Here is a 27,418-nt window from a genome sequence, read left to right on the forward strand (position 1 = left end):
GTGCTCACGATAATTTATTAAACGATAAATAAAGGTACGTCGTTCGCGATTTTAATTTTTTGTGGGGTTTTAATCATTGAAGGATGAAGAAGGAGGGGGTCAGAGGGGCTAGATCCCAAAAGTAAGCCCCTGTTTCTCCTTTTCAGCATCTTCGAAAATAGAAATATCATTTTTTTTCGAATGTTGATTACAAATTGAAGATCTCCTTCCTTCCCCCAAGACAGATGAGATCCCATTTCAAGATTTTTAAATTTTTCGAGTAAATGAATGATTTTGAATCTATTGTTGGCGTTCTATCCCATTCCCCCCTAGCCCCCCTCCGGCTATTCCTAATGGGTTCGAGACAAAAACGATGTGGAAATTGTGAGTACCTGTTTTACCAGACCATCGATTAAAATTTGTGAAAAAAAAATTGATGAAAAATAGGTCACAGTAAACGGTGTTGTCTGAATCGTGGCAGGCAGGCAGGCAGCGTTCGTTAGCGAAGTTTGACGTAAATTTTGAACGAATGACGTTGAAATGCGATCCGAACAGGGAAAATGACGAATAGAAGCGAGAAATACCAACCAATTATCCGAAATATGCGTCGTATTTTGGAATTGGTGTAGATACATCGGTGTTGGTTGTTGGTGGTAATTGATTTAGACAATGTAAACCACCAACGTAATAAGGGGCCGACGAATACGACTAGGACTAGGACGGATGCACAGTTGCACACACAGACGTTAGAAAATACAGTGCGTATCGCATTACTAAGCGATGACGTATCCAACCATGCATGCGGGCGTATCGCCGCGCCGGGCTGCCCCCTTTGTCGCTCTCAGCTCTCACAGTAGCCAGAGTTCCCGATCCATCCATCGGGCCAGGGTAAATCCTACACACAGACGAGGTGCCAGTATAGATGACGAATCGCAGGACTCCAGCTCCAGCTCCACTCCAGTGGGATGTGTGTGAGATGGTCGTATCAAATTTTATACGTTTACGTACGTTGATTATTTGGAGCAATTATAACGGCGGCGAGGATTTCTCGTTGTTTTTTTACTGCCCTCGTGGATGTATGTAGTTGTTGTTGATTTTGTTGTTTGTCGCCGTGATCGCGTAGGGGTCTGCTATGGGTAATGGGTATATTATATCGAATCGGAAGGAAGGACAGATAATTAAATAAAACGTCGAGAACGAGAAAAGAGTCACCACCGTCGGCTACGCCTGTAGACCACGTCCTCGTCGTCGTCGAGAGCACGACGAGGAGCTGCGAAGCGTGCGAAACTCGGCTTATAAGGGTGTTGAAATGTCGTACCTACCATCAAAGAGGTCGAAGGGATGTAGCGGTTGGAAGAGGGGAGGGGGTTTGTAAATATCCGAGAGTTAACGCTAACGAATCAAATATTGAGAGCGGTTTTGGTCTGAGAAAACAAAAACGACGAAACGACGTACCCTAAAAAAAAGTTTGACGACAACAACAACAAAAAAAGCGGGATGAAAATGGACGAGTTAGTCGGTACCCCAATTCGCAGGCTGCATAATATTCTTGCTGCAGGTTGGCTGATCGGCTTGTCATATGTACAATCTATACGATGATGCCTGAGTAAGCGCGAACGAGTGAGTCATTGGCGTATCGGGTAACCCCTGTAACCGTCTATTTTGAAAAGCCAGATGGTTTACTGCATACTATTGCTCCTTGTACTCATCGTACGTGAACGTATCACGTAGACGTCATTTCAGTACACTTACTACGATGATGAAATCATACACCGAAAAACTGGTTTTCGAGTGTAACCGCGTGTAAAATAGGAGTTCGACCCCGTGAACATGTCAAAGGGATGAAATCATGCTCGGTTTAAGAGCTCGATGCATTTTGAGGAAACCCTGGCCTCGCTCGTGAGTACGTGTTCTTATTGTGTATTCGTCTTCCGCTGCTGCTGCTGCTGCTGCTAAAGATCGAGAATTTCGGTAATGTTTCCCATTCTTGCCTGATCACATCTTTTAACGGATTAGCTGCTTGGAAACCACCCTATTTATTTTCTTTCATTTCCGGTCACAGTTTGTTTAAGAGCACATTCTTCCGCAGTTGGCGCGACTTCTGAACTAATGGATGGCGATGATGCTCATGAAAGAACCTTATTGGTGCAGGAAAATTGGCCTTCCATTGAGAAAGTGAGGTAGAAAGCTGAATTTTGGTCTATTGGTTCTTTTTTATGTACTGAACACGAATCTGAGGTATCCCTTCGCGTCCCTGGTGAGCGTTCTGCCCTCTTGTGGATTTAAGCTTCCAAATTTGATTTTTGGCCATAGTAACTTCTCAAATACTGATCCCTGCACCTTTTTTGAATTTCTGTTGAAAAAATCAGGACTTTTTCACTACCTATTTTTGAAAAAAGCAGTAGATACTATTTTGAAGAATTTTTTAAATTTTCTGAAAAAAGCAAAACTTTTCCTGAAATCTTGACAAAAATTTGAGACTTGGAAAAAAAATTATCACAAAAAATCAGGACCGTTAGAAAATTCAAATTGAGGCATATTCGAATTACTGGAAAAATTGTGGCTATAAAATCGTGACCTTTTTCAAATTTTTGATAAAAGTTGTGACTTATTTCATTAAAATCCTGAAAAAAAATCACAAGTTTTTGAATCTCTCCCTTAAAAATCAGAATTTCCTCAAACTAGCAAACATTAGATCTTTTTTGAATTTTTGGAAAAAAATCAAAATTTTTTTCAAATTTTGATAGAAATTGGCCTGGATTATTGTATTTTTCAAACTTCTGAAAAAAAATCAAGTCAATCTCAAAATCGAGACTTTTCTTGAATTTCTGACAAAAATCATAATTTCTTTGAAATCCTGAAAAAACGGAACTTTTTTAAATTTCTGACCAAAAACTCGGAATTTTTTTAAAATTTTGGCAAAAAATTGAGACTTTTTAGAATGCCTTACTTAAAAAGCAAGCTCTTTTTAAATTTCTGGCAAAAGTTGGGTTTAAAAAGAATTCTCGACTAGAATCAGAACTTTTTTCGAACTCTGAAATTCGAGAATTTTTGTTTCTGACAGAAATCACGACTCCTTTGAAATCCTACAAGAAAACAATCTCAATCTGGACTTTCTTGACTCTGGTAAAAAAAAAAACGAGAGTATTTTAAATTTCTGGAAAAAATCTCGACCTTTTTTTTGAAAACTCGAAAGGATTTTGTTCAGTTCTCAATTTCTTGCCAAAAATCAGGATTTTTTTAAAACCTCTGGTTAGAAAATGGGAACTTTTTCAAATTTTTGGAAAAAATCAGGACTTTTTTGAAATTCTAAAAAAAAATCGGGATTCTTTTAAATCTTGCAAAAATCAAGACTTTTTTTTGACATTTTGACAAAAATCAGGACTTGTTTGCAATTTTGACAAGAAAGTAGGAGTTTTTTTTATTGTGAATTTCACTCAAAGAATGCATTGGATGGGCACTTCCGATGAATCTTCTTAGGGTTTCAACTTTAAAACCTCTCTTTTTGGAACATTGTTTGATTGGCACAGAAAATCGATGTGTAGGTATTTGAAGTATTTGATAAATGGATGAATTCTCGTGCTTTTGTCTGTTTTGAATTTTGATTAAATTATGTAGAATAACGAGGTTCGGTCAACGTGAACCTGTACTCGTAATTAGTGTTAATAGAATAATGTTCCAATTGTAGCATCAATTGGTCGTCTTATTCATGAGTCATATTCGGTCCCAAGTCGAAAATCTTTCGGGGTTTGGGTTGTGTTTTCCACAGTGGATGGTTTTCTGTTTCGGCGGGTATGACAGCTGACGATGACGTCATACTACATAATGCAGTGTTTGCATTGTACGCGTGCATAACGCGTACGTATTTAGCTCGTACACAATACACATAAAAATGACTAACATGATTCCGAGTGACGAAGAAGGGATGAAGAATGGAATGGAATGAAAATCATCATCCATACGAGTAGATAGGGGTTGTTGGTCTCTAGTCTGCAAGTCTGTTAGGCGGTCACGGTGACGTCATATTTACAAATATACACACACTATTGTGACAACTGACGAGAGAGACGACGCGATGTGAGGAAGCTCGAGCATGCTGCTGTGCTTTTCAAGCCTGCAGTTCTACGTAAGTACTTTGGTAGAGCTATTGTTTCTGTAGATTACTCGTACAATAGCTGCTGCAGCAGAAGCAGCAGTCATTGAAGGAGGCGAGGGGTGATCTCGTAATTACTCTGTATGGTCGCAGCTTGTGAAATCATATATAGGAGGGATGGAGGGATGATGATGCGAGTAATACTATCGAGTTTATTATACGTATTGTTTATGGATGGTGTATTGTTCGTCGTATATACCGTAGGAAAATGAGGAAACCCCTGCCCTTACCCCATTGCTTCCTGCTTGTATTTTGCAATCTGAATTCGCAAGTTTGTCGGCAAAGAATCGGGGTGGTTTAGGAAGTGCACCCCGTAGTCGTTGTATTTCAATTACGAACCGTTTAGTTATAGCGATATGTTTGGCACTGGAGCTGGAGCAGGCGATGGCGATAATAAAATCGCCATCAAGCTGAGCAGCCGCAAAACAGCGATGAAGGGATGACGCGATTTTGGTGTGAAATAATAAAGATTGAATGAAACTAGTGTACAACGTTATAGCGTATAAGGGGTGATTTTATGTTAGATGATCGGCATTGGCGTGACTGTCTGCAGTGTAGCTTTGATGGTGGTGAGAACGATAGCAGACGCGTACAATTGCAAATTAACGTACCGTAATTCGCAACGGTAGAGTCGTTTAAATGGCTATTAAAGTGACGGAAAACTTTCGGCTTTGTGGTTTCGATAGATGACCGATAATCGAATTATTGCCAATTGATTTGAGCAGATACAAATGAATTGAATTTTTGAAAAATAGGTATCCTAGTGTTGATCCCCTCGGAGTTGTGTGCCCCAAAAAATCAGGGTGTGAATTTGACTGCCGATTGTCCTCATTGCAGTGAAGTCTATTAAAGGTTGCATTGGTTGTATTATCTTTTTCAATTCGGTTATGAAATGAGTTTCAACGCCCAGGCATTTAAAAATGAAAAAATGGCTGACCTGAATTTCCCTCGTTATAATACGTACCCCAACATCAGGGCTGTAAACTTGAAATTTGGGTCAATTTTTGAAACTGGCTGGAATTCATTCTCAGGGTAAACGAATCGAGGTTCTCAAAAATACGATTCTCTTCTCTTGGTTCTCTTCACAATTCCCATTCTTATTTTAAAAACAATCCTTACTGAGTAAAAAATCAGAAAAACGTTTCGTATTTTACTCTTCAGTTCTGAAACCAGCTTTAATTGGGGTAAAAATTAAAAGAGATCAATTTTACATTGCATAACCCAGTATCAAATTTTACAGGAAAATCAATTATTTAATTACCAAATATTCTGTATGTATCTGTTATGGACCAAGTCCGAAATTGTACAATTCGGAGATGGTACATCTGATTTTGTACCATCTTCGATCAAAAACTTGATCTATTCGTTTGTGAATGATTCATTAAAAATGAATTAATTCGTTTGCGAATGATTCACTGAAAATTGATCAATTTGTTCGTGAACGATTCACCAACACTGAATCAAAATATCGAAAGAGTTTGTGAATGATCCATTAAAAGTGAATTAATTCGTTCGCGAATGATTCGCTAAAAATGAAAAATGAATCAATTCGTTCGCGAATTATTCGCTAAAAATGAAAAATGAATCAATTCGTTCGCGAATGATTCACTAAAAATGAATTAATTCGTTTGCGAATGATTCACTAAAAATGAATCAATTCGTTCGCGAATGGTCGAATTGATTCGTATAAGTGACTCGTTCACGAACGAATGGATTCATATTCTCACATTTTTGGCGAATCATTCACGAACGAATTGAATAATTTTTGGTGAATCATTCGCGAACGAATTGAATAATTTTTGGTGAATCACTCGCGAACGAACTGATTGATAGTTGGTGAATCATTCGCGATCGAATTGAATTTTTCTGTGAATCATTCGCGAACGAATTGGATAATTTTTGGTGAATCATTTGCGAACGAATTGAGTAATTTTTGGTGAATCATTCGCGAATGAATTGAATAATTTTTGGTGAATCATTCGCGAACGAATTGAGTAATTTTTGGTGAATCACTCGCGAACGAACTGATTGATAGTTGGTGAATCATTCGCGATCGAATTGAATTTTTCTGTGAATCATTCGCGAACGAATTGGATAATTTTTGGCGAATCATTTGCGAACGAATTGAGTAATTTTTGGTGAATCATTCGCGAATGAATTGAATAATTTTTGGTGAATCATTCGCGAACGAATTGAGTAATTTTTGGTGAATCATTCGCGAACGAATTGATTCATAATTTCATAACTTGAAGAATTGATTAATTCGTTCGCGAACGGTTCTTTCAAAAAATGAATCAATTCGTTCGCGAATGATTCACTAAAAATGAATCAATTCGTTCGCGAATGGTCTACCAAAAAATACCAAACTTTGAATTACAGAAAAAGCAACAAAAGTCTAAATTCAATTTTAAAACTAATAAATTTCATCTTGGCCACTTTTAAAAAATGTTCCTAATGTTTGACCACAGTTATTTTTTACACATGCCCCCTAATAACTAAAAAAAAATGAATAGATCAAGTTTCATTTGAAATTTTGATTCTGTTTTTGGTGAATCGTTCACGAACGAAGTGATTCATTTTTAATAACTAAAACAAAATGAATAGATCAAGTTTCATTTGATATTTTGATTCTGTTTTTGGTGAATCGTTCACGAACGAATTGATTCATTTTTTGTGAATCATTCTCGAACGACTAAAAAAATTGATCACTTCATTTATACGTAAATGATTCATTTGGAAATTCATTGTTATCTAATATGGAATAAAGGCATGTAATTCGAATTACTTCTCATTGAAAAACTAATAGGTATAAACTATATTTCGAACTTTGCACAACACAATTTGTACTTAGTCGAACACTTTGTGCGGACCCTCCGGGCATTGTATACGAACCAAGAGCCCAATGAAAAAATACTATTCACGCTCGGTCCACACACTTCGGCGATGGTACAAAATCAGCTGTACCATCTCCGAATTGGTCCATAACATATCTACAAATTAAATAGGTTACTTATTTCGTACTTATGCATAAATTACAAACTCGTCTAATGTGTGCGTTTTTTTTTTCTTATTTTGTCCACAGAAGAAGCTCGAAAAAGCAACAATTCGGTGTTGGTGCATTGTCAAGCGGGCATTTCCAGATCGCCTACGATCGTGATCGCGTACGTGATGAAATACCGTCAGCTGAGTATGATCGAAGCGTACAAACTGGTGAAAAGCACGCGTTCCATAATATCGCCAAATTTGAATTTCATGGGACAACTGCTCGAGTTGGAACAGGGTCTGGTATCGTCCAAGATCTTGGATGACGGTGCTTGCAATTCGTCCGGCGGTAGCGATCGTTCGTCTAAATGCTGTCGATGGTCGGTTCAAACCAGCGACGACGTGTCGTCCGAAGTATCCTCCAGTTGCAGCGTTTGAAGATGCCCACAAGGCAGTCTGATTTTCCTATTCGCACGTTTTCATTCATTTAATAAGCTATAGTATGTACTACCTTATAATACAACAATGCATGAGTACGATTATTTTGTGCGTGTACACGTAGGTTTGTTTACCCATACCTACCTAGACCTACCTATATTATCGTATCAAATTTTTGGTGTGCCCTGAACCCTAATGTTTACACCTTTGGAGATGATTACGATGTATATGTATGTGTATTTTGGGGTATTATGAAGATGGTTTATTAACCCGCCGCCCTCAACATGGTGACAATTGTCACAAACCGGTTTCTCCATGCGTTCGCTCCGCAGGAACGAGTGATAGGGTAGTAACGACTCCTGGTACATATGCGTGTATGTTCTGCCGTTCATTTGCCGTGTTCAGAAGGTTGCCTACTTTTTTATTTTAAGGGGCAGAAATTTTTGAACAATTTTTGTACAGACCAGAAGCTCGAAATTTTTTGCCCCTTAAATTAAAAGGATAGGCAAATTGCTGTGCACAAGCAAGTTGGACATGGACACACAATTGTCAGTGAGGAGTCAAAATGATTCCACCTAACTTTAACTTGAAAAAAATAAAATATCAGTAAATGTGGAAAATACGATTTTTTTTCAAAAATGTTTGCCCCTTAAAATAAAAAAGTAGGCAAAATGCCCAACATGAGAAATTAATGGTGCAACCTTTACGCACCCCCTCTAGATACCACAATGCCATACCATATTTTGTTCTGGCACAGGAAAATTAATTAGTCGATGGCATTTTTTCATGTTGAGGGTGGCGGGTTAAGAAATTCTCAAGTCAGTGTGTCTTGTGTTTGTAGTATGAGTATGTGTGATGATCATGGTGGTGATGTGATGTGAACGATGGTGTTCTCCTTTTTCGTGTTTCGCATTCGCATACATATTATATACTATACAGCGTTACCATTACCATTATGTATAATAATTAAAGTTAATGTGTTCCTAGTACCATTATCGTAATTGATTTTTTATTGTGTACCTATTGTGTATGTTTTTTTTTCTTTTTTTCTTTCTGTCTTCTTTATTTTTCTTCTCATTCATTTTTGCGGCCGCCTGTTTTCTCGTTCGTTCTACGAATAGTTTTCTTCTTGGATTTTTCAAAGTTGGTCGATTGTTTTTCTTTTCGCGCATTTATTTGATTTACAAGATGAAGAAAAGAAGGGGAGGGACTTGCTTTGAAAATCCATTTGCAAAAGCTGATCGAAAGTTGTTTTTTTTTTTTTTGGTATTTTGTGTTTCTTTTTTTCATTTTCTTTATCACAAGACTGATTATATATTTTTTGACGCGCACAAAAATAACGCGAAAAAAGAGAATAGTTTTGCAGATTTTGGTAAATACATATTATACGAGTAGTTGGAAGTGATTTTCGACAGAAGGGGCTATGTTTTTTTGATTTTCATTTCGCGATTACATAGTACATTCCAGACAGAAGGAGAGATAGAGAGAGAGAGGGAGAGTCGAACTAAAAGGGTCCGAAAACGCAGCTAGATTTTTGTCGCGATTGTTTGAGAACTTTCATCTAGTCTTTTACTCTATATAATAAAGCTGTCTGTAATACGGCCATATGTGTCTCCGATTGCTTCTCCGTGTTGTACGTTGTATGATTGTAGTATTTTTGATGACTCGACGCGACCAATTTTTCACACAGTTTTGCTGGTGTATTTGTGCGTGTGCGTGTGCGTGTGTGATCTGGTGGTACTCGTACTGTGCACTCTTTGTGTTTGTGTGCGCTGTAGCACTCGACTTCACATATTTTTGTAGCCATTGCTAGAGATATAGTTTGTACTACATATACTACTACCTATTCCTAGACCTGTTATAATTAATATTGAGATCGATACATTTAATGACGACTCGTTTTTGTACGATTGACGTTTTTTTTTTTCGATTGAAATCGGTGGTCGTGTCGTAGGCAAGTGTGTTACATCGTTGACTGAAATATTGTAGTCCGCATTTTATTGCCGTTTAATATGTAAGAATTTAATTACTGTTTAAGATGACGATGTGTTTTGTTCTTTTCTCCTCTCTAATTTTACGTTTATATATCCGTGTATGTGTGTGAAATTTATGTAGATGTGTTTGGAAATTGTCTCGAAAGAGCATTGACGAGTCTTGTCTCTATGTAGAGAGATTTTTTTTTCAATAGTTCAAAAATGATCTAAAAAAAATATTGGTACTTTTTTCTCATTATTTCCGAGTCAATTTTTTTATCAACCCAAAATATTATAACGTATGTGCCTTTGTGAACGTTTGATGATTTTATGACTACAAAATATACGAAAAGACTCCTTAGAAATTGGATTTTTCATTTTTACACGCATACATGGCCCAAGCAGACGTGTACGACTTATACCCTATATTATACTACATTATGACTATATATTTTGTATGTGTACCTATTATGTTTTCTTATTATTTGTTTGTTTATCTTTGTGTTTGTATTGTGTGTGTGGTGTGATGGGCGAGCGTAATTGAGCTGCGTGTGACGCGGCAGCAGCTTCAGTGCGCGGCCCGCGACAACAATTTGTTTTCTTTTTTGGTATAATCTGCACTCGATTATGATTGTTACTATGTTTAGAAAATAGTTTGTAAATACGCGCAGAAGAGTCCAACGATGAAATAAAACTATTTATTTAATGCGAATCTGTTTGCGTTGTTTTTATTTTTCAATAGGTGACATCGAAAATCTACAATTATTGATACGTCGTCGTGCGGTTATATTAGATATGTATTGGTTGAATTTCAAATTCTCCCCATGGATCATGGATGCCAAATTCGGAATCAACGACATCGAAAACTTGACACTCGATTTATCATATACCTCGACCCCTCGAGTTCTCCCCCTCTAAATCAAGAAATGAATGCCAAATCTTAAATCTATGACATCAAAAACCCAACAATCGACGCGTCATACGCCAAAATTGGTTAAAATTTCAAATTATCCCCTCTACTAACCTCAGCCCCCCCCCCCATTCGAAAAATGGATACCAACTTCGAAATATACGTCACCAAGAACCCGACAATCGATATATCATACGCCTAAATTGGTTGAATTTGAAACTCTTCTCTCCGCCAATCTCACCCCCCCCCCCCCCCTAAAAACGAAAAATGGACACCAAATTCGAAATCTTCGATATCAATTATCAATATATCATACGCTTAAATAGAGTGAATTTCAAATTATCCCCTCCACCTGCCTCACCGACCACAATCGAAGTACGCATCACGCACCCACAGTAAGTTTCAATTTCAAAATTTTCCTTACTGAAAAATGAAAAATGCCTTCAAAAGTAAAGGATATGCAGCTCAAATAGCAGAAACAACAACAGCAACATTCTCACGATTTAGCTTTGTGGAAATTCCGATAGAGAGCGCTAGTGATGAACGATCATGTTCTTGTTAATATAGTTGCCTATAGAAATATTCGCAGGCGTTCTTCAATTTGTCTCTTCACAGTACTATGCTCGCCGAGGGGGTACAGTTGAGCCACTTTCTTGTCTCATTACACGTTACAGCCCAATACTCATTGGTAACACGTTAATATAGGAACGTAGTTGCCTATAGACGTTGGTCAATTTTTCAACAGGAATTCAATTTTGAGACAGATTTTTACAAAAACGAGGTAAGTACATAATTATATGTATATGCTAATTTAAGGACTTTGATCACGATTTTGATATTATTGCCACGTACCCTATTACCGATATATTCCATCGATTTAGGGTCGGTGACTACGAATTTGATCGTGATGCCCTAGCCAAAATTGAAACTACTATTGCTCGCAATTTTTAACGCCTCTTACATCGTCCATCAATGACCCACCGAAATTTGGGTGAAAATAAGTTGAATTTTCGATAATGAGGGGGTTTTTTGGGCCGGCAAATTCACTTCCGGCGTCAGATTTTTACCATTATTTTGAGATGAAAAATAACCTGGAAAAAAGTTGTCAAATTTTGAATTTTCGATGACATTTTCTGACTAATTTGAGGTAGCATAACTCAAAAATGATGTTTGTTTTGCGATCCGACGCCGAATCTGTCAAAAAAAAGTCATTAAAAGTGCAAAATTTGATGGTTTTTTGGACTTTATTGTTGAATTTGAAAAATTGCATTTTTCGAGTAGAAGGCGGCTTTGTCGCGGCAATTGAACACCGGAATTGAATTCCCCGTCCCAAAAAAACCCCCTGGCCGAAAATTCAACTCGTTGGCACCGTAATTTCAATGAGTCATTTTTTGAGTAAAAAAGCTGCATTTTAGGGCAAAAATTGACCCATCGAAATTACGGCGTTAACGAGCTGAATATTTGGTCAAGGGGGTTTTTTGGTACGAGGAATTCATTTCCGGTGTCCAATTGCCCCAACGAAGCCGCCGTCTACACTAAAATTGCACTTTTTTGAGTTTGAAAAAAAAAGTGAAAAAAGTATCAAAGTTTGCATTATTAATGACTTTTTCTGACTAATTCGAGCACGCTGAATCAAAAAATTACGTTTGTTTTGCGGTCGGACTAGTATACGGCGAAATACGCGCAATTTCTCATTGATGCAGCGTCCCTCGACAAAAATGGACATCAGATTCGTACTCGGCTTGCTCGAATTAGTCGAAAACGACCCTTTACTCGATATTTTTGAAAATCAAAAAAATCCAAAAAATCTAAAGGGGTTAGTTCATGCATTTTTTTGGAAAAAAAAAACTTTTTGTCGCCAATCGAGCAGAAAATTGGGCTAAGGGGGTTTTTTGGGACGGCGAATTCATTTCCGGTGTCAGATTTTCACCAGAGCGCTCCATTCTCTCGGAAACGCCCTTTTTTCAAATTGAAAATGACTTGAAAAAAAGTTGTCAAATTTTGCAATTTTAATGCCGTTTTCTGACTAATTTGAACACGCTGAATCCAAAAATGACGTTTGTTTTGCGATCGAACTAGTATTCGGCGAAATACGCGCAATTTCTCACAGAAGAAATGGCTCACGACCAAAATGGACACCAGATTCGGACTCGGCTTGCTCGAATTAGTCGAAAACGACCCTTTACTCGTTTTTTTTGAAAATAAAAAAAATCCAAAAAAACCAAAGGGGTACGTTCATACATTTTTTTGGTCAAAAAAACTTTTTGTCACCAATCGAGCTAAAAATCTGGTTCGGGTTTTTTTTTGGGACGGCGAATCTATTTCCGGCGTCAGATTTTCACCAGAGTACTCCATTCTCTCAGAAACAGCCATTTTTGACATCAAAATTGACCAAGAAAAAAGTTGTCGAATTTTTGGATTTTAATGTCGAATTCTGACTAATTTATGTAAGCTGAATTCGAAAATGACGTTTGTTTAGCGATCGGACTCACATTCGGCAAAATATTCGCAATTTATCACTGAAGCAGCGTTCCTCCACAAAAATGGACAGCAGATTCGTACTCGGCTTGCTCGAATTAGTCGAAAACGACCCTTTACTCGATATTTTTGAAAATCAAAAAAATCCAAAAAATCTAAAGGGGTTAGTTCATGCATTTTTTTGGAAAAAAAAAACTTTTTGTCGCCAATCGAGCAGAAAATTGGGCTAAGGGGGTTTTTTGGGACGGCGAATTCATTTCCGGTGTCAGATTTTCAGCAAAGCACTCCATTCACTCAAAAATGGCTCTTTTGTACATCAAAATTGACTTGAAAAAAAAGTTGTCAAATTTTGCATTTTTAATGACGTTTTCTGACTAATTTGAGCACGCTGAATCCAAAAATAACGTTTGTTTTGCGATCCGACTAATATTCGGCGAAATATCTGTAACTTCTCACTGAAGCAGCATCCTACGACTAAAATGAACATCAGATTCGTACTCGGCGACCTCGAATTAGTCGAAAACGACCCTTTACTCGATTTTTTTGAAAATCAAAAAAATCCAAAAAAATCTAAAGGGGTTAGTTCATGCATTTTTTTGGAAAAAAAAACTTTTTGTCGCCAATCGAGCTGAAAATTGGGTCATGGAGGTTTTCTAGGACGGCAAATTCATTCCCGGTGTCAGATTGCCGTCATGACGCTTCCTTCTACTGAAAATTTGCCATTTTTTGGACTCAAAATGAGTTGGAAAAAAGTATTCAACTTTTGCATTTTTAATGACGTTTTCTGACTAATTTGAGCACGCTGATTTCAAAAATGACGTTTGTTTTGCGATCGGACTCGCATTCGCCGAAATATTCACAATTTCTCACTGAAGCAGCGTCCCTCGACAAAAATGGACATCAGATTCGGACTCGGCTTGCTTGAATTAGTAGAAAACCACCCTTTACTCGATTTTTTTGAAAATCAAAAAAATCCAAAAAATCCAAAGGGGTACGTTCATACATTTTTTTGGGAAAAAAAACTTTGTGTCGCCAATCGAGCTGAAAATCTGGTTCGGGGGGTTTTTTGGGACGGCGAATTCATTTACGGCGTCAGATTTTCACCAGAGCGCTCCATTCTCTCAGAAACAGCCATTTTTGACATCAAAAATGGCTTGAAAAAAGGTTGTCAAATTTTGCACTTTTAATGACGTTTTCTAACTAATTAGAGCACGCTGAATCTGAAAATGACGTTTATTTTGCGATCCGACACCGAATCTGTCAGAAATAGTAGTTTATTCAACTAGGGAGTAAAAGTGATGGTCGATGAATTTTGAGGTTTATTGCCCGAGCGAAGCGAGGGAAATAATTCAAAATTGTCGAAAATCACTCTTACTCCCTGGTTGAATAATATATTTTTCGTTATGAGGGAGAAAAACGCCAGTATTTACTTCCAAAAATCAGAAGCGGGAGCAAAAGTAGCACTTTTTCTCCCTAATTAACGAAAACATCGTTTTAAGTGCAAATTTTGATGGTTTTTTTTGACTTTATTATTGAAATTGAAAAAGTGCATTTTTCGAGTAGAAGGCGGCTTCGTCGCGGCAATTGGACACTGAAATTGAATTTCCCGCCCAAAAAACCCCCCTGGCCGAAAATTCAACTCGTTTACACTGCAATTTCGATGAGTCATTTTTTGGGTGAAAAAGCTGCATTATAGGCCAAAAATAGACCCATCGAAATTACGGCGTAATCGAGCTGAATTTTTGGCTAGGGGGGTTTTTTGGGACAAGGAATTCATTTCCGGTGTCCAATGGCCCCAACGAAGCCGCCTTTTACACGAAAATAGCATTTTTTGAGTTCAATAAAAAAGTAAAAAAAAAACATCGAATTTCGCATTTTCAATGACGTTTTCTGATTAATTCAAGTACGCTGAATCCAAAAATGACGTCTGTTTTGCTTTTGCAATCCGACTCGTATTCGGTGAAATAGTAGCAATTATTGATTTCCGACGTTGGTTCTGCCAAAAAGCTCAAAGCTTTCTGTGAAACGATGCTTTTTTCAAAAATGTTCAACTTTCAGGTGGAAAAAAGCTTCAACGCTCAAAATAAATGAGTTTGATGTGATCAGCGATGCTGAATTGGTGATAATCGACTATTCGTACACGCTATTTGGCTTTTATTCGGCTAAAAAGCTCAATTTTGAAAAATTGCACATTTTCCAAATTTGGATCATTTTCGAATATATTTTGATACTAAATTAGCACAATTTCACTAGGAGAATATATGTACGATAATAGGAGGTTTGATACTCCTAATATTTGGACTTTTGAATCAATGTTGCGAGCTTTAGAGAGCTTTTTTAGACTGTACGAACAATACGAATGGGGAGGTTTTTGGGGTCGGCGAATTTGTTTCCGGTGTTGGTTGTTGCAAAAAGCTCAAAGTTCTCTCCAAAATAAAGCTTTTTTTCAAAAAAATTGAACTTCCAGTTAGAAGACAGCTCGATCGACTGAAACTGACGATCTTGAAGTGATCAGCGATGCTTAATTAGTGATAATCGACTATTCGTACAACCTATTTGGCTTTTATTCGGCTAAAAAGCTCAACTTTGAAAAATTGCATATTTTCCAAATGTGATCATTTTCGAATATATTTTGATGCTAAATGAGACCAATTTCATTAGGAGAATATGAGATATCAGGAGGTTCGATACTCCTAATACTTGAACTTTTGAATCGATTTTGCGAGCTTTATAGAGCTCTTTAGGCTATACGAAGTGGACGAATAAGGGGGTTTTTGGGTACGACGAATTCCTTTCCGGTGTTAGTTTTCGCAAAAAGCACAAAGTTTCCTCTCAAATGAAGCTATTTTTCATAAAAGTTGAGCTTTCAGGTAGAGAAAAACTCGATCGACTAAAACTAACGAGCTTGACGTGATCAGCGATGCCGAATTAGCGATACTCGACTATTCGTGCACCCTAATTGACGTTCATTCTGCCAAAAAGCTCAATTTTGAAAAAACAAAAATTTTTCTAGTTTGACCATTTTCGAGTATAAAAGATGCTAAAAGAGACCAATTTCATTAGGAGAATATGGGATATTAGGAGGTTTGATACTCCTAATACTTGAACTTTTGAATCAATTTTGCGAGCTTTAGAGAGCTTTTTAGGCTGTACGTACTGGACGAATAGGGGGGTTTTTGGGTACTGCGAATTCGTTTCCGGTGTTGGTACTTGCAAAAAGCTCAAAGTTTACTCTCAAATGAAGCTTTTTTACATAACAGTTGAGCTTTCAGGAGGAAAAAAGCTCGATTGACTAAAATAAACGAAGTTGACGTGATCAGCGATGCTTAATTAGTAATAATCGACTATTTGTACAGGCTGTTTGGCTTTCATTCGGCTGAAAAGCTCAATTTTAAAAAAACAGAAATTTTTCAATTTTGGCCATTTTTGGTAATAAAAGATGCTAAAAGAGACCAATTTCATTAGGAGAATATGGGATATTAGGAGGTTCGATACTCCTAATACTTGAACTTTTGAATCAATTTTGCGAGCTTTAGAGAGCTTTTTAGGCTGTACGTACTGGACGAATAAGGGGGTTTTTGAGTACGGCGAATTCGTTTCCGGTGTTGGTTCTTGCAAAAAGGTCAAAGTTCTCCGTGAAATGAAGCTTTTTTTCAAAAAAGTTTACTTTCAGGTACAAAAAAGCTCGATCGACTGACACCAACAAGCTTGACTTGATCAGCGGTGCATAATTAGTGATAATCGACTATTCGTACATACTATTTGGCTTTCATTCGACTGAAAAGCTCAATTTTGAAAATGTGCATGTTTGCCTATACTTGAAATTTTGGATCAATTTTGCGAGCTTTAGAGAGCTTTTTAGACTGTACGAACTTTGCGAATGAGGGGGTTTTTGGGGTCGGCGAATTCGTTTCCGGTGTTGGTTTTTTCTTAAAGCTCAAAGTTCCATATGAAATGAAGCTTTTTTTCAAAAAAATTGAACTTTCAGCTGGAAAAAAGCTCGATCTACTGAAACTAACGAGCTTGACGTGATCAGCGATGCTGAATTAGTGATTATCGCCTATTCGTACACGCTATGTGGCTTTCATTCGGCTAAAAAGCTCAATTTTGAAGATTTCAAATTTTGAAAAACATGGTGCAGCGCTTTAGGCGGCAGAAAATGGAATTTCTTTTGTTATCGTCAAAAATACGTTTTAAATACACCATTCTATATTCCAAAATCCAGATTTCAAAAGAACTTTTCATTTTCACCGCCTGCAGCGCTGCATTATAAATTTAGAACTTTTGAATCAATTTTGCGAGCTTTAGAGAGCTTTTTAGGCTGTACGAACGGCACGAATGAGGGGGTTTTCGGGGTCGGCGAATTCGTTTCCGGAGTTGGTTCCTCCAAAAAGCTCAAAGTTCCTTGTGAAATGAAGCTTTTTTTCAAAAAAGTTGTACTTTCAGGAAGAAAAAAGCTCGATCGACAGAACCTAACGAGCTTGACGTGATCAGCGATGCTTAATGGAGGATATTCGACTATTCGTAACACGCTATTTGGCTTTCATTCGGCTGAAAAGCTCAATTTGGAAAAAGTTCATATTTGCTAATTTGAGTATTTTTTGATTATTTTTGGGCAAAAAAGTTTTTTGTCGCTAATCGTGGTGAAAACTTGGGTAGGGGGTTTTTTGGCACGGCGAATTCATTTCCGGTGTCAGATTTTCGCCACAACGCTTTCTTGTACTGAAAACTCGCAATTTTTTAAACTCAAAATGAGCTGGAAAAAAGCTGCCAAATTTTGCATTTTTGATAATGTTTTCTGACTAATTTGAGGTCGCTGAACCCTGAAATGACGTTCATTTTTCAATCCGACCACGAATCTGTCAAAAAACGTCAATAAAAGAGCAAAATTCGATGATTTTTTTGACTTTTTCTTTGAACTCAAAAAAGTGTATTTTTCGAGTAGAAGGTGGCTTCGTCGCAGCAATTGGACACCGGAATTGAATTCCCCGTCCCAAAATACCCCCTAGACCGAAAATTCAATTCGTTTACGCCGTAATTTCGATGGGTCAATTTTTGCCCTAAAATGCAGCTTTTTTACTCAAAAAATGACTCATCGAAATTACGGCGTAAACGAATTGAATTTTCGGCCTAGGGGGTTTTTCGGGACGGGGAATTCAATTCCGGTGTCCAACTGCCCCGACGAAGCCGGCCTCAACTCGAAAATTGCACTATTTCAAGTTCAAAAAAAAAAAAAGTCAAAAACCATCAAATTTTGAATTTTGAATGACGTTTTCAGACTAATTTGAGCACGCTGAATCCGAAAATGACGTTTGTTTTGCGATCAGACTCGTATTCGGCGAAATAGTCGCAATTTCTTACTGAAGCAGGGTCCATCGACAAAAATGGACACCAGATTTGGACTCGGCTTGCTCAAATTAGACAAAAACGACCTTTAGCTTGATTTTTTTGTAAATCAAAAAAATCCAAAAAATGCCAAGGGAAATTGGGCTATTGGGTTTTTTGGGACAATGGGACGGCGAATTCAAGATTTTAGAAAGAATTTGAATCTGTTAATATTTTTTTTTTTTTGAACGACTTTCCAAACTTGAAAATTGTCCGAAAAGACTTGCTAGTGATTATTAGCCTTTTCTCTAGAGTATCCACGGTCCCTGTCAATAGCAAAATCTTTCAATCAACATGATAAATTATGCAATAAAACTTCAAAAAAAAACAATTTTTTTCCAAAATGAAACTTTGTACTTTGATCAGTCTTAATTTAAAATGAGAAATCAGTTACCGTTCGCTGTTATTATGAAGACAAAAAAAAAAAAAAAAAAAAGTAAATCGTACAACTTTACATAAGTAAGGTAGGTACTTGTCATGAAAACTTAAAACTATTCAATAATAGAAAAATATCACAAAAGGTAATCTTAAAACAATAAGAAAGTCAGCTTAAACCAACAGATTCATTAACAAAACTAATAACTGGACATTGTAATCGATCGTTTGACAAATTGACTGAATTCGTGACGTATTTCACAATTTCAGCTTGGCGGGTTGTCTGTAAGCAACAAAAACCATCACCACCATCGTCATTCTTTAGTATACTATTACAACAATCGGTGCGCATTTTCAACAGCAAAGCCAAACGATTAATAAAGCGATAACGGCGAACAAAAAGTATAAGTACTTGTATGCGAACATAGCCGCGATGGACTTTTGCTTAAGCATGGATTTCTTATTTAAACCCGGAGATCTGCATTTCTTCTGCAACGGAGGCGGTGACTTATCCGGTGTCTCTACGCTAGGACTGCAAAATCCTTCGTCTTCCTGTAAGGACAGAAAAAAAATCACGATTAAACTAAAATATTAAGAGAGGTACGAAGACGAACGAACGTGAAAAAATTCACTAGCCTGTTCTGGCGTCAGTTTATCATCTTGATCGTTGATCTCGTTTTCGTCGTTCTCTGATTCTTCCGCCAGTAATTTACGAGGCTGTTTGAACTCTCTAGCAATGCTATTATTTTTGGTGGCAAAATCATAAGTCGTATTCGTAGTCATATTATCAGACCAAGAGAATTTGCTTTGAGACGATTTCTTTGCCTGGTCTTCAGATACAGGAAACTTGGCACAGTATTTTTTATCGGATCCCTTAACGGCGAAAGGATTAAGTCTTTTTCGAATTCTGCTCACGGATTTATTGAGATCTGGCGATTTCTCATTATCGCATAACGAAGTATCCGAATTCTGATCTTTCAAGGGAGATCTTTCGCAGAATGAACCAGAATCTGGCACCGGTTCAGACTGATTAGGCGACAATGGCGCTGAATACATCGCTTGTAAGGCTTCTGTTTCAGATTCTTTATGGTCTGGTGTTTCGTGTTTCTGGTTAGTTGGCGATACAGCTGAGAAAAAATATCTGCAAACATATTTCAGTTAGTAGCGATCGAGACACGTACTGCGATTTTGTAAAAAAGAAGTCCATAATCGCACTTACCTGCTGATCACTTTATTCGACGGAGAAGAATTTGTAGTAGGTGAAGCTTTGCAAGATGAAATGAATTTTGATAAAGCGCCTGTATTACGCTTATTGGCCGACGGAAGTGTAGAGGTGGATTTCCAAGGATTGTGATATGTTTTCTTCGGCGATGGAGATAATCTACCATCTATTCGTTTTTCTTCTTCGGCCGGTTTTTCAGTCTGGTATAAACTTTTCAGCTGTTTTACAGCTTCGTCGAGTTCTGTACGAACGAAAATCAAAAAATTATAAGCATTCTGGATTTGGAACACTAATAGTCCGGCATACGACAATAGGAGTAATTGCACCCCCCCCCCTCCCTCCCGCCGATCCTCCGGGACAACTTTTTTCTTGAAGGGGACATCCTAAGGAACATGTTAAAGCAAACTTGCCCAAAAAAAAGTTGGCTTTACTCACAAAATGGCGGCCATTTTGATTGACAGGTCAGCCGAAATCGCAGACTTCGCGTTTCAACATAGGACTTGCACGAAATTTTTCAAACCTTACCAAGGTAGATCGAAAGATCATTCAAAAATTTATCACCTGTCAAAATTTCAAGTGCTTAAGTGCGTTTTTCGATTTTTTGGTAAATTTTTGAAAATTCAATTTAGGCCAAAAATGAGGAAAAAAATCAAAATTTTACCAAATTGACCAAGAAAGCTGAAATTTGGGTTATACCCTATTTTCGACATGCCAAATCGATTGGAAACGGTTTCAATCCGTCTTGAGCAGTTCTGGAGCCTCCAGCAGATTTTTGAAACTCCAAATTCCCACAAAATTCCATCAAAATGGAGTTGTTAATCTGAAATTTATTCTAAAAACTAAATTCAATACGCTACGAAGTACTGCAGGTGAATTTCGAGTCGTTTTGAAGCCTCCAGCAACTTTTTGAGAATTCCTAAAGCCTCCAGCACATTTTTGAAACTTTAAATTTTCACTAAATTTCATCAAATGGAGATAGAAAGCTGAAATTTACTCTACACTCCAATTTCGACACCCTCTTAAGACGACTTCAGGTGGGTTCAAGTCATTTTAGAGCCTCCGGCGACTTTTTTGAAAATTACTGGAGCCTCCAGTAGATTTTTGAAACTCGAAATGTCCACAAAATTTCATCAAACTGAGATGGAGAGTCGAAATTCATTCTGCAAACTAATTTCAATACGCTACGAAGTTGACTGCTGGTGGATTTCAAGTCGTTTTGGAGCCTCCAGCGACTTTTTGAAAGGTTGTATGGCGTTTTTTTTGGAACATTGAAATTTCCTAAAAGCAGCTGGAAGCTTCAAAACCATTTGAAACCACCATGTAGCCTGCGAAGTAAATTTCTGCTTGCCAACTCCATTTGATAAATTAATGTTGCGGGAATTTCAAGTTTCAAAAATCTACTGGAGGCTCCAGTAATTTTCAAAAAGGTCGCTGGAGGCTTCAAAACGACTTGAAATCCACTAGCAGTCAACTTCGTAGCGTATTGAAATTAGTTTTCAGAATGAATTTCGACTCTCCATCTCAGTTTGATGAAATTTTGGAGAAATTTCAAGTTTCAATCGGCTGGAGGCTTCAGGAATTTTCAAAAAGTCGCTGGAGGCTCCAAACCGACTTGAAATTCACCTGCAGTACTTCGTAGCGTATTGAATTTAGTTTTTAGAATAAATTTCAGCTTAACAACTCCATTTTGATGGAATTTTGTGGGAATTTGGAGTTTCAAAAATCTGCTGGAGGCTCCAGAACTGCTCAAGACGGATTGAAACCGTTTCCAATCGATTTGGCATGTCAAAAATAGGGTATAACCCAAATTTCAGCTTTCTTGGTCAATTTGGTAAAATTTTGATTTTTTTCCTCATTTTTGGCCTAAATTGGATTTTCAAAAATTTACCAAAAATCGAAAAACGCACTTTAGCACTTGAAATTTTGACAGGTGATGAATTTTTGAATGATCTTTCGATCTACCTTGGTAAGGTTTGAAAAATTTCGTGCAAGTCCTATGTTGAAACGCAAAATCTGCGATTTCGGCTGACCTGTCAATCAAAATGGCCGCCATTTTGTAAGTAAGGCCAACTTTTTTTTGGGCAAGTTTGCTTTAAAATGTTCCTTGGGATGTCCCCTTCAAGAAAAAAGTTGTCCCAGAGGATCGGCCGGGGGGGGGGGGTGCAATTACTCCTATTGTCATATGCCGGACTATAAAAAACTGTGACGAATTTCACAAACCTTTGGGATCACGCTTAGGAGTAGTTTTCGCAGGCGCCTTGTTCTGTACGATTTTCACGCTCGATGATACGATAAAAGCATTTGGAGGTTCAGGTTTTGGAACCGGAGTGTACCACGACTTGGGCTCGTAATTATCCGACCAAATACTAGGATGAGGTGCGACACTGTTTGCGTTTGTATTCCAACCAACGGATGGGATTGGTTTTGAAATCTATACAGACGAATGCCGATCAGTCGTGAAGTTGCAAAATGATTTGAAATAGTAATTTTAAAATAAATAATTTACCTCTTGCCCCGGATGCCAATTATCTAGTTTCTTCAACGAGAAAGGATCTAAATTTCCATAAGCGAGTTGACAAATCTGGTCTTCCGATAGACCATTTATGGCCAATAGTTCGTTGAATTTTTGCTGGCAAATCTCATCCGAAAATTCCAATAATGGTACTATGCATCGTTTGAACGGATCGAAAACCGGTTGATATTTGAACATAAAGTCAGCTGCCATAAAATTATCTCTGTACTCTTTAGTAATCTCGAGTTGAGGCATATTTAAATGACCGCCCATTCTTGAAATAGCCTGATGAAGAGTTTAAACAATACATCAATAAAGTTAAATTTCTATGTAGCGAAAAAGCAAATAATTTCTGTTTACACTTACTCGATGAATGTCTGGATCCGCTGTTCTATTAATGAAACGACGTGCTTTAACTAATCCTATACCGGGAAGCGAAGGCAGATAATCACAGCCGGATAAAATACACATATATCTGAACTTATCGAAAGAAAAATTTTCTGGTCGCACATCCATAGCTAAATGCAACTTCTCTTGTTCCACTAATAATCCGTTTCCTTGAACGTCCATTTTAAATAAAACCTGATAAATGAAAACGTTAATTAACACGATGCCAAGCAAAAGTCGTAAAAAATACGAACGAATTCGAATAATTACTTTTTTAGCTCCAAATAAAAGCAAATCCGAATCTTCGGTGATGATAACGTCGGCGATGTCATTGACATTAAAAAAAGCCAATTGGGCATCCGCTTCGTAAGGAGCAACGATACAATCAACGTTACGAGCTCGACAAGCTCGTATCAGTTGTAAGGCCATTTCGTGAGTAATATCGACGCATCTTCTCAAGTACGTTTGAGCTTCTTTGCTTTTGTCCAATCTCAACAATTCTGCGGCTTTTTTACGATTTATTTCCCGATTTCTATAATATAGATAATTTGATCGTAATGATGCGAAATAAACTACGAGGTGAATTCATGTAGCGCTTACTCTCGTCTTTTCTTCTCAGTGTCAGCCTTTGCGGGTAACTTTTGACCATCGAATACCAGTATTGGTTTGATGCGATAAGATAACAGCATGATAACAAATTTCATACAATAATGAACGTAACTGCGATGAAATTAAAAACGAAATGAGTACGAGCAATGCGTGCTGAGAAATTTCAAACGTCCAAAGTCACTTACTTGTCGCAATTTTCTCCTCGAGCAAGTCTGTCAGCACATGAGAAAGCTCCTTTGTGAAGCCAGCAATACGCATCTACAGCTACGGTTTTACCTGCAAACTGCGATACATTCGATGGAGCGGATGCTTTCTCTAGAAATGGAATTAGTCCTTGTATACCCATGATGAAATACTTCTGTATAATAAAGCTCAAATTGATCTTAGGTAAATGCCGGTCATGATGATCAATATGTAGTGATAAGAGTAAGAGATGGAAAATGATTACGAATTCGTTAATGAAAGAGAAACATATCGAATAGGGAGATGGAATAATAAGGCTGCGATGAGCTTATACGAATTCAAATTAGAAACAAGATGAAAAACTAATTAAGTACGAAAAACGCAACGCTCGATCTCAATGAAAAAATTTCAACTTTCAAGTTTTTGATCAAAATTGGCGCAAAATTCTTGAAAATTTTTTCAAAACACAACAAGCAAAAAGCAACGATTGGCTTTCAGGCAACGATTTATCTGTGATTCTCACACGTGACACGCCCACATGTTTGTATCTGTGACTTGCGGTTGTTGCCATCGTTTTCCCTTCGCACTTCCCCTCTTCCACTGATAAGAACGTTGGCTTCCGGTTTTATATACCGATAAAGAAGAAATAAGTAATAAATGAATAATTTGGTAATTATGATTTCGGAGAAAATAATACCGATTAGTTCGCTAGTTGGAAATGAAATGGTAGTTTAACGTAGAGAATCCCTTCATCCGTATCTGTAGTGTAGTTCTCTGTGAAGAAAAAATCGAAAATGCTGAAAACGAAATCCCTGTATATCCTGTTGGTCATTGCAATCAATAATTTCGCCGTTGGTGTTCCTAAACCCGAAGACAAACACGAAAAGGTAATCGTCTCACATCCAGCTTGCACAAAATATTCTTCTCGATTAGTAGAGGAAATGAACCTCCCAGATACAGTTTGTTTCGACCTAAAAGATTATAAATATGCTAATAAAAGCCTAAGCAGTGCATTTGCCAAAAACATTTATGATATCGAAGAATTCCAATGTCTTGAAGTAAACATTTAATTCAGATGTAGCTCAGGCGTAAAGTTCTTTAGGATAATGATTAATTTCTACCCTGTACGTGGAATATAATTGATTATAATTTTGCCTAGATTCTACACGAAAAAGAGCATTACAAAAATGAAGAACATAATAAAGAATATGATCACGAAGCATTTCTTGGCGAAGAAGCGAAAACTTTCGATCAGCTGACCCCCGAAGAAAGTAAACGACGATTAAGGTACATTCTTGAAAAAAAATATAAAAAGACTGGAATTTTCTCGAGCTTTCATGTAATACTTTTTCAAATTTACCCAGTTTAATTGTGGATAAAATCGACAAAAATAATGATGGCGAAGTAGACTTCGAAGAACTTCAAGGCTGGATCAAATATACTCAATCTAAGTACTTGACCAACGATGTGGATAAACAGTGGAAAACTCATAATGTAGCAGGAAGTGAAAAAATCACCTGGGATCAGTATAGAAAAAGCGTATATGGGTTTTCTGAAGGTGATTAGAAGTTATTAGAGTTTTAATGTTGCGATTTGTTGTATTTTTATTCTCTTACAACGAGGAATTCATGATGAATACAGAGTTTGTTATAATTTTCTGTAACAAAACGAAGGTTAAATTCAGTAAATCTTCATAATAAGTATTATGTACTTATTTCAGATAATGAAGCGATGGAATTAGATTTGAATGAAGAATTAGGAGGTTATTCTTATAAAGCTATGTTGGATCGCGATAGAAGAAGATGGCACGAAGCTGACGAGGATAGCGATGGTGCTTTAAATAGGGAAGAGTTTGCAGCCTTCTTACATCCTGAAGAAGCAGGTCGCATGAAAAATATTGTTATTCTCGAAACATTGGAGGATATCGATAAGAACAAAGATGGAAAAATTTCCTTGGAGGAGTATATAAGTGAGTGTATCAACCTTCATCGTACGTGGAGCTGAGCAACTATCGGTGGTTGAGTGAAATTCTGTGATGAGAGAACTATCGATAGAATCGAACAACATATCGAAAATTTTGTCTCAAGCTCAAAACATTTTTCTTCACTTCTACAAGTTTTTTTGTCGATAGTTTTTTCGATATTATTCATAAGTCCATGTAATGTAGACTACGCTAGAAATTGAATATCTAAACATTTTGATGAATTTTTTTCTAGCTGATTTATATCATCAGAATATTGAAGATGGCGAAGACCTACCAGACTGGGTGAAAAGTGAAAGAGATCAATTTACGAGTTACAGAGATAAGAATGGCGATGGCTTTATGGATGCTGATGAAGTAAGAGAAATTGACGTGTTAATTTAAAATCAGGTTGGGTAAAATTTGAACTCGACTTTCAAAAAAAAAAAAAAAAAAAAAAAAAGTTGGTTTGGTGGAAAATTGAAGAATTTGTGGTTTAATTCGAATCGCACGTGGAACCCGAAATTAATGGTATTCAGTTATGTGAACTGTTAACAGAATAGGATCTTACAAATTTTATTTTTATAAAAAATAAAGTAACGAAATCTTTAGACCACGTGATCCGTTGAATGACAATTTTGAAAACGAAATGGGAATTTGATTGGTTGTCCTCGAACTACCCGGCGCCTCCTGTCCTGTCTGGTCAATGACCTTGCCAAATATTTTTCAAATCAAATTTTCGCGATAGGCCTAAAATGGTTTCTCAGACGAACTACCTAGTTCAAATTAAGTTCCATGTACTTGGGTATTATCTTCTTTACTAAAAAGAAAAATCGATTTTTTTGTTCTCAGGTTCGAGATTGGATCTTCCCGCAAGGATTTGACCACGCAGAAGCTGAAACGAGACATCTCATTCTCGAATCTGATTCCAATGATGATCAGAAACTCACCAAAGAAGAAATTCTCAACAAATATGATTTATTCGTGGGGTCTCAAGCCACAGATTTCGGAGAAGCCTTGACAAGACACGATGAATTTTAAAGACTGGTTCCGTTTCCGTTGGCCGTTACAGCCCACTCAGATTGCCATTTATTACTTTTAGAAATCTCTCGAACAAATCGACGAACTCGCTTGTTGTTTTTTTTTAAAACAAATACGTATTTTATTTATTGTTGACAGAGTTGGCGCGATTCCAGGAGCTTGAGAATCGGATTCCAAATGGTGTGATTCCACAAAATTTTGAGTCCCGATTCCACTTATCAGATTCGCCAGATATAGGAATCCGAATCCGAATCGTAATTTTCGATTCCGATTCCTTTCGCGACTCCGATTCAGATTCCACTCACGACTCATCTTAGGATCCTCTCACGACTCCAACCAGATTCCTCTCACGACTCCAGCCAGATTCCCATCACAACTCCTTAAATTTCATAAAAATGAAGCATTGAAGATGAAATGAACATTCTAACAAACATTTATGTAAAATTTTCAACTCACCATGTTATTAGTAAAACAATGATAAATTCTAAATTCATCATTCAGATTCACTTTCACAACCACTTTTCAGCGCCAACCGGCAAAAATTAGATAAAAGAAATTTGGGCTTTTCTACAATCCGCGGGTTGCATACTCTCTGCCTGTTCTTATCACTCCTGGTAGGCAAAACATTCCTCTGTGCTATTAAAAATACACGGATTTCGAAGTTTTTATGTAAAAAGTCCAACTTTTTCGATTGTTCGCGGATGCTGGTGAACTTGAATGTGGTCTCAAATTAAAGACAGTGAAATTCCCTATCGATTGATGTATAATTTTTATCATTTCGCGTAAAAATAACGGTTTTATGAATACTTTTATCCACCGTTTCTTCATAAT

At 37.2% G+C, this 27,418-nt stretch overlaps 3 protein-coding genes across 10 annotated transcripts in view; 2 read left to right on the forward strand and 1 right to left on the reverse strand.

The window, feature by feature from the left end:
- LOC135838074 (proton-coupled zinc antiporter SLC30A9, mitochondrial-like) overlaps nucleotides 1-10,237 on the forward strand; it is a 73,379-nt gene extending 63,142 nt beyond the window's left edge. For all 7 annotated transcript variants that reach the window (XM_065353618.1, XM_065353619.1, XM_065353617.1 and 4 more), the window contains one exon: nucleotides 7,215-10,237. In XM_065353618.1, coding sequence (XP_065209690.1) covers nucleotides 7,215-7,552 — 338 coding nt within the window. In that variant the 3' untranslated portion in view covers nucleotides 7,553-10,237. The remainder of the gene's footprint in view (nucleotides 1-7,214) is intronic.
- Nucleotides 10,238-18,684: 8,447 nt separating this feature from the next.
- tos (Exonuclease tos) lies at nucleotides 18,685-24,067 on the reverse strand. 2 transcript variants are annotated; one of them, XM_065353632.1, is made up of 10 exons: nucleotides 23,589-24,067; nucleotides 23,395-23,514; nucleotides 23,065-23,326; nucleotides 22,774-22,989; nucleotides 22,402-22,692; nucleotides 22,116-22,326; nucleotides 19,893-20,136; nucleotides 19,310-19,814; nucleotides 19,086-19,225; nucleotides 18,685-18,956 (listed from the first exon to the last, which is right to left on the reverse strand). In XM_065353632.1, the coding sequence occupies exons 1-10, from the start codon at nucleotides 23,747-23,749 to the stop codon at nucleotides 18,932-18,934; spliced, it is 2,175 nt and encodes a 724-aa protein (XP_065209704.1). In that variant the 5' UTR covers nucleotides 23,750-24,067; the 3' UTR covers nucleotides 18,685-18,931. The 2 variants fall into 2 exon arrangements, with proteins under 2 accessions (XP_065209704.1, XP_065209703.1); XM_065353631.1 differs by having other exon boundaries at nucleotides 18,685-19,225.
- A 153-nt stretch (nucleotides 24,068-24,220) lies between these two features.
- scf (Calumenin scf) lies at nucleotides 24,221-26,687 on the forward strand. The gene is made up of 6 exons (XM_065353633.1): nucleotides 24,221-24,473; nucleotides 24,746-24,873; nucleotides 24,951-25,144; nucleotides 25,307-25,555; nucleotides 25,803-25,924; nucleotides 26,399-26,687. Exons 1-6 carry the CDS (start codon nucleotides 24,381-24,383, stop codon nucleotides 26,585-26,587), a joined length of 975 nt encoding a protein of 324 aa, XP_065209705.1. The 5' UTR covers nucleotides 24,221-24,380; the 3' UTR covers nucleotides 26,588-26,687.
- Nucleotides 26,688-27,418: the final 731 nt, after the last annotated feature.

The sequence above is a fragment of the Planococcus citri genome, chromosome 2 (genome assembly GCF_950023065.1).
Source record: "Planococcus citri chromosome 2, ihPlaCitr1.1, whole genome shotgun sequence".
In the NCBI taxonomy this organism is placed as follows: domain Eukaryota; kingdom Metazoa; phylum Arthropoda; class Insecta; order Hemiptera; family Pseudococcidae; genus Planococcus; species Planococcus citri.